This window comes from Scophthalmus maximus, chromosome 15, assembly GCF_022379125.1.
Source record: "Scophthalmus maximus strain ysfricsl-2021 chromosome 15, ASM2237912v1, whole genome shotgun sequence".
Classification (NCBI taxonomy): domain Eukaryota; kingdom Metazoa; phylum Chordata; class Actinopteri; order Pleuronectiformes; family Scophthalmidae; genus Scophthalmus; species Scophthalmus maximus.
Genome location: NC_061529.1, coordinates 3,243,339 through 3,250,733, shown reverse-complemented (window position 1 = coordinate 3,250,733; position 7,395 = coordinate 3,243,339). Strand labels below are relative to the sequence as shown.

The following is a 7,395-nucleotide window of genomic DNA, read 5'->3' as shown; positions in this document are numbered from 1 at the left end:
GTCTTTTCTCCGCCGTCTCTGCGCCTCTTGACTTGACACAACATCAGGGTCAGACGACAGGACTCGCCTGGAGACACTCGGGGGTCATTAGGACGGAGATTCCTTCCGCTGGTCTTTGACGGAGGATCACTGAGGCGCACAATGGCGACGACTTCACCTCCAGAAGTTTGGACCCCTCGGGATGGAAGTGATGTGAGGGGAAGTACACACCTGACACCTGTGCAACATTCCTGACACCTCGGGTCTCAAACCTCTCCTAAAGGAGGCGGCACTGTTTAGTCTCTTTTGGGTTTGGGGGGGGGGGGGGGGTGTGTATCTCTCTCTGCTCTAGTTCAACATCACCAAACACCCAGAAAATGAAAAGAAATCCCAAGTGGTCTGCAGGTTTTCATCCCAATCAAACACTATGGCAACATGGTTTCACACTGATTTGCAACATGCAACTTCAGCCAGAGAGGAAGGAACCGAGGAGTGAAACCTGCTCTATATAGATATATATATATCTACATATATATAGATATATATAGATATATATATATATAGATATTTAGATATATATCCCATCAGTGTATATATGTGTGTATATATATATTTAGATATATATCCCATCAGTGTATATATGTATATATATACACATATATGTGTATACATATATATATGTATGTGTGTGTGTATATATATATGTATGTATGTGTGTATATATACATATATGTGTGTGTATATATACACATATATATATATGTTTTATTCTACACACTGCGCATCATGAAATCTTCAGACATTCAACAAATGGGAGATCATCATCCGTCAGCACTCAGCTGTGAGCTTCAAGGTTTCTCGCCCCCGACACCAGAGGGTCTTTCTGCAGCCTCTCATCCGTGTCCCAGAGTCGTGCACAGCCGAGCCCGGAGATGGCCAGAGCATCACCAGAAGGACTCAAGTCCCCGAAAAAGTAAAGATAGAATCATGCAGAATGCACATTTTGGATCTTTTCATCTTCCCGTTGTTGTTGAGCTGGCCAGCCACCATGCCTGCTGTTCTCTCCGACGACACGTGTGTACACGCGTGTGGTTTTGAGGAGGATTTGAAATCTCCGTGGTGCACAGGTGGCAGAGTGGGTGGGGTGAGCAGTGAGGTGTTAATGATCTAAAGCAGGTGGTAAAAACAGCTTTAATGAAACAAAGAGCCTCTTTCCAAAAAAACCCAACAACAACAACAACCTTTCATAAGTGGCCTATGTACAATAAAATAAAATAAAAACACTATGATAGAGGTCGACGCTGTTTCTCTTCGTCTTCCGTTGTCGCACCAACGACTCGTCCAGTCGAATTCAGAACGGATCTCATTAAATATGTTTTCTTTTCTCCCAGTGTCTCGGATCGTTGCACCCCAGTGAAGAGTCGTGTGTGTGTGTGTGTGTGTGTGTGTGTGTGTGTGTGTGTGTGTGTGTGTGTGTGTGTGTGTGTGTGTGTGTGTGTGTGTGTGTGTGTGTGTGTGTGTGTGTGTGTGTGTGTGTGTGTGTGTGTGTGTGTGTGTGTGTGTGTGTGTGTGTGTGTGTGTGTGTGTGTGTTCCTCTAATGTGTCTAATTATACTTATAATAATATTACATAATAAATAGTTGGTCCTCTGGTGCGTCAGACAGGGAGGGGGGACGGGTAGGCAGGGTCTAGGTGGGGGGGGGGGGTCGCAGGGTTTAGTCCTCAGAGGTCACGTCAATGTCCTCGGAGTTGGCCTGCTTGGTGGCGAGGCGCCATCTGTTGATGTGGTGGTTTCCCTTCTTCTTCTGCTGGCTGTCCGGTCCCTCCTCCTCCAGCTTCTGTCGCTTGTACTTGGTCCGTCTGTTCTGGAACCACACCTTCACCTGGACGGGAAAAATGATCTTGGTGAGCCAAATAGAAACTATACGCAGTTCATAATATGCAATAGACATTTTTGACTTATCTGACAAGGGGGTAACATAAACAATGTGTTTTGGCTCCAGGGCCCCAGTTTTCTGCACAACTGAATGTAAAGCCATCAGTAATCTTTTTGAAGTCTTAATTTACATATAAAAGGAAATTGAATAATACCCGTGACCAAGGCTACATCTAATAATTTTGAGTGTTTTCTCAATTAACTGATGGATTTCTTCATCACAAAACAGCACAATTTCCCTAAAGTCAAAGACGTCTCTAATAGATTTTCCAGAACAATGTTAAGAAACAGAAGAAAAGCAGCAGGTCGTCACATTTGAGAACCTGGATCAAGATAATATTTGCTATTTTCTTTGATGCCAATTGATTTCCCGCCGTTGGCCAAATCAATTCATTGTGTAATTGTTTCAGCTCCGTCTGTGATTTTCTTTCCATAAAGCGTCTGTCGGTGTGGGAGACTCTTAACATCAACATACAGAGAAGAATGTTGTTTGTACTCGCTGCCAGTTTTCTATTCTGATAAAAGATTAAAATAATGTTTACATTTCTCATTTTCTCCCAAAATCTCATAATATTTACCCCAAGCAGACTTTACTTTTTAACAATTCCACAAAACCTTCTCTCCGTATCTGGTCCCACAAGTCTTCACTTTTATATTTGCCCCATCTTCATCATCCAGCCTGCAAAATACTCATAACCTGCTAATTTACATATTACATGGCAGCTTCTCTTTGCATTCATGATTCAAAATTGCATTCATAACACATGAAAGGTCAACAAGCTAAACAGCTTCCTGCCTGGCTCATATGACCTTGGAATATGAGCTTGGCTGAGTAAAATTAATAATATTAGCTTCCTCCCCCTCTATTGCCTTTCTCTCGGGCTGGGGCTAAGTTCACAGGTCCAGACATACAAGCCTCAGGAGCCGGGTGGTGTATTATTATTAATATTGTGCTTCGTTAGCAGAAACTTAATTGGTGGCTAGTAGTTACTTGCCAAAAATGCTAAAGTGGGCTAATGAAACATCTTCTGCGAAGGATTATATGATCCCCACTTTAATAATCTTTTGAATTAAATTTCACCAAGAATGTCAACCATTATTTTTTTTTATGAACATTTTGAATATTAAGTGAACCTGCTGATGGTGATGTTGCATGATGACGGTGGTCATTTCAAAATCCCTTTGACTTGACAAAATCTATTGGGGCAAATAAACTAGAGATTATTTAAGTACTATTCTGAAGTACTCGCTCTATGAAACTGAAATATTAATATTGTTATTATCTTGCTGTTTTTGTTTTGATGTAATTACAGTATATAATTTAGCTCAAAGCCAAATAAAGTTTACGTGAGTTGGGTATTTAATTTTCACACCTCCTATTGACCGACAAAACAGGAACTATGGAGCTCCATTCATCCATTATGCTGACTCGGGGAAACTCTCTTTTTATTGCCTATTAGGTCTAATTGACACCCAGATAATGTGGACTCATTAAACTTAAGCATCAATAATATTTACACTTCATCCTATAACGTTGCATGAATTAATCCCCTTTTAAGACACTGAACTCGCTGAGCCGTGTGGAGAGAATAAGGGAATTCTTCTCGTCGGATTACCCAGATTTTTATATCTTAAACTTTTTTGCATATCTTTAAACAACACATCTGTCTGCTATTAATGCAGCGGCTTGTATTAGGTACGTGTGAATATGATAAAATACTCTTATTGTTTTTACTGCCAATGCAAAATAATTAAGTAATTTACAACTTACTTTGTTATTATCCTCCTCATAATATATCAACATTATAGCAAAGATGTTCAGCTGATTCCTAATAAATACAATGAACTTGAATTAACTCTTACTGTTTTTAATTTGTTTTATCTTTGTTTTATTAATTTATACTGATTTATATTATTTTTCCATGTCCTTTTTGTCAATTGCTTTTTTATTTGATTTACTTTTTTGGTTTTATTTCTTCTTGTCAAGCACTTTGTAACTTTATTAAGAAGAGTGCAATATAAATACAATTTATTATATTGTAATTTAATGACTAATAATTCAAAACAAGCCATACATATATTGTCAGTACATAATAATTCAAAACAAAATTATTGTCTTTTGAATTGATTTGGCCACAGTAAGCTTACAATTATTATTTTTTTATCATAATTTTGCTTATAGTTGCCCTCGATAGCAACTGTTTGGGAGATAATTCTGCAGTATTCTAATACATTAATAAAAAATATTTCTCACATCCACACTTTAATTTTCTGTAATATTTTTTTTATATTCCCCCCCTCCACTTAGTTTTGCTTTTGTCTTCCAAATAATGCCATATTTTGCTTTTGACACCACCGTGAACAGCACACCGTTCGATTTGTGGAATGTGGCGGAATAGAATGTTGTTACCATAGAAACGCGGGCAGCCCGGCAACGCAAATGAGCAAAGTTAAAAGTATAGAATTGTCAATAACAATGGGAACATTCATTCATATTTCAGTTTTGGCTTGTCTAAGGTGGATGTCAACTTGCCTGCGTCTCCGACAGACTGAGGCTGTTCGCCAGCTGCTTCCTCTCGGCTCCCACCACGTAGTGGTTCTTCTCGAAGGCTCGTTCCAGGCGGAGCAGCTGCGACGGTGAGAAGGCGGTGCGGATGCGCTTGGGCTTCCGGGCGAACGGACCGTGGAGGAGCAGACTGTCCTGGGACACCTCGTTACCTGGAGGGCCAAGGTAACGTCGTTAACACACACACACACACACACACACACACACACACACACCTGCTCTGGACCGGAACCAGGCCAACTAATCCGTCACCGTGTTAATATAGAGCCACGATGTGAGTCCAACAATGTGGCCTCTGGTTATTATAGGAATGAAACTAATTGCTATTATTATTATTATTATTATCATCGTCGCTATAATTTATATTATCATATTTACACTTGTACACTTGTACACTTGTCAAGTGGATAATATAGTGTATAAAATAAGGATTCCATTTAGCTTCAATTGAATATTTGTCGATTCATATTATTGTTTTGTCAAATCAAGATTTTATTAATGGCAAAAATCTGTTTTATACTACTCTTCCTGTCTTAATTAATATAAAACCATGTATATTAATTCCCAATATTTAACGCCAATAGTGGGTTAATCGATTGCTTTTACACTAATTGAAACACGTTAAGCCAAATATGTAAACTAAACATACATGGCAAAACTCGCTGAATAGAAAATGTGTATGTGAAAATATAATATAAACAATATTGAACAGATTGATTCTGATATTCGCTACAATATAGACTGTAGCGGGATAAACAGTCATTTTCGACCATTTAACAAAATTCATAAAAAGCGTTTGATTGTTTGTGTCGAGCAAAAATATTATTTCATATGAAATATTTTAGGATAAAATATTCCGGACGGCAGTTATTTCATCTTACACACACATGAAGTAAAGTGACTGTGCAGCAAAGGTTTGCAACACATATTGAATTATTACTTTTGTTATAATTAAAAGCGAATTTTCTTCTTCCCACAACAAAATACACCAGAGGTCATTAATTAATTAATGACCACATATTGTCATTGTGATGCATCAAACTTCCAGTGTGGAAAATATAGGCTAATAGTTTATTCTAATATTTTTTGGGCATGTCATGCATTTGCATCAGTATGTCTTTATTGTTAAAAAAAACATTGTCTGACCATACATTTAGGAATACGTTGTGACGATAGTTTTTCCTAACGAGCCATAAATAATATGTCGTAAATATGAATTTATTAGGGTAATAGTTGTTGCACAATGGTGCTGAGGTTCTTCTGGTATAAATCACTTCAGGCCTTAGCTGTTATAATATCTGTATTGGATTTTATTCTTGTTTCTATTCCCATTATGTTGAAATAATCCTCGTGGATTTGATCTATAGTTTGGATGTTGTTGAGCGAGGTTAACCTGAGGCGAGATTTTCCTTTATGGGCGGGGGGGGGGGGAATAATAATTCAACATCCGAGCTTATCTCGTGCTGCCTGTGGTTCCCAGAGAGCAGCTGCCTGCGGGGCGAACGAGAGTGGAACCGTAAGAGCAGCACCACAGTCTGCTGCTGCAGAGCCGGTGGCCCCGTCGACTATATCATCTGTGGCCGCAATTTAATATTATTTTAGAATCATATCGCGTTCAAAATATCGTGTCTGATATCAACCTCTCTCTCACCACACACCGCAATGTAAACACCCTGTGTGCTTTATTTCTAAGCTGGACCGTCGTTCAGGGGGGCGAATAAAGTTATTATCTTCTCATAAATCAGTTTCGTCATATCCCCACCCGTCACTCACCTTGAAACCTGTGTCCGAAGAACCTGTTGCGCAGCACCCACGGGTAGAAGTTGAGCGGGTCCCGGTGCTGCGTCCCGAAGAAGTGCGGATGCTGCAGCTGGTGGTGGTGGTGGTGGTGGTGGTGGGGGGGGGACACGGCGAGCGACGGGTGGCCCACCGTCTCCGGGAACACCAGGTCCGGGCTCTGGTAGAGGGAGCGCGTCGGCGGCGGAGCCTGGTAACCGCTCATCAGGGCGTCGGTGGTCGGGTTGGAGTAACTCAGGGCCGTGGGACGGATGGGGTCCTCGGCCGGACTCTCCTTGGCCACCAGGGACTCGATGGTGAAGCAGCGCTTACCGGCCGACGAGAACATCCTCGCGGGGAATAAACAAGGACTCTAACACCGAAGGAAAGTGCTCACTCGGATTTGTCTTCTTCCTCTTGTGGCCGCCGCCCCCCCCCGCCCCCCCGGTCTCAGAGACGCATGGTGGTCGACCACGCTGTGTGTGTGTGTGTGTGTGTGTGTGTGTGTGGAGGTTGGGTGTCCGGTGGAGATGCTGCTGCTGCTGCTGCTGCTGCTGCTGCTGCTCCAAAACTCAACAGTGCTGCAAATTGCCCGGATCCATGGAGTCCGTGTGCGCACTCGGGAGGGTTTCTGTTGCACAAGTGCGCACCGAGTTGACTGCGCCTCCGAGCTCCTTCTTCTTCCCATGCCGCTGCGGGGAGAGCGCTGATTGGACCGGAGCACCTGCCCAATAGGCCTCTCTCCTCGAGTACCTGCTCCATGGATCTCACACACCGACACACACACACACACACACACACACACACACACACACGAGAGAGAGAGCGAGGGGAGGCTTAGTTACAGAGGCACGCTGAGAAAAAAAACAAAACATGTGCTCCAATTAAAGGGTCATTGCGGCTCCTTTTACAGCCGTAATGTCTCGTTTTTCTGAGGGGAAAACAAATGTGCCGGCGGGGGAACGAGAAGGTTCCTCTGGTTATTGTTCCAGAGCAGATTCAGTGGTTTTCTAAAGGGGACAGGGTCAATATCTGAAGACTGTGATTTAAAAAGAAAAAATCATAGAATTCATTGAGACACTTTTCACACAACGATAAAACAATAATATTGAGATTTGAACCAGGATGCAAGGTGACG

At 41.7% G+C, this 7,395-nt stretch overlaps 1 protein-coding gene across 1 annotated transcript; it reads right to left on the bottom strand.

Annotated features, from left to right (window-relative positions):
• Nucleotides 1-1,156: 1,156 nt before the first annotated feature.
• Nucleotides 1,157-7,034, bottom strand: emx1 (empty spiracles homeobox 1). The gene is made up of 3 exons (XM_035609697.2): nucleotides 6,255-7,034; nucleotides 4,449-4,633; nucleotides 1,157-1,862 (listed from the first exon to the last, which is right to left on the bottom strand). Exons 1-3 carry the CDS (start codon nucleotides 6,604-6,606, stop codon nucleotides 1,695-1,697), a joined length of 705 nt encoding a protein of 234 aa, XP_035465590.1. The 5' UTR covers nucleotides 6,607-7,034; the 3' UTR covers nucleotides 1,157-1,694.
• Between the last annotated feature and the right edge of the window lie 361 nt (nucleotides 7,035-7,395).

What these genes read in the sequence shown, in the direction of transcription:
- emx1 (XM_035609697.2), bottom strand. Translation starts at nt 6,606, where the DNA reads ATGTTCTCGTCGGCCGGTAAGCGCTGCTTCACCATCGAGTCCCTGGTG. An exon ending in CTTCGGACACAGGTTTCAAG is followed by an intron (nt 4,634 to 6,254) that starts GTGAGTGACGGG and finishes TTGGCCCTCCAG; the next exon opens with GTAACGAGGTGTCCCAGGAC. An exon ending in TCAGTCTGTCGGAGACGCAG is followed by an intron (nt 1,863 to 4,448) that starts GCAAGTTGACAT and finishes TTTCCCGTCCAG; the next exon opens with GTGAAGGTGTGGTTCCAGAA.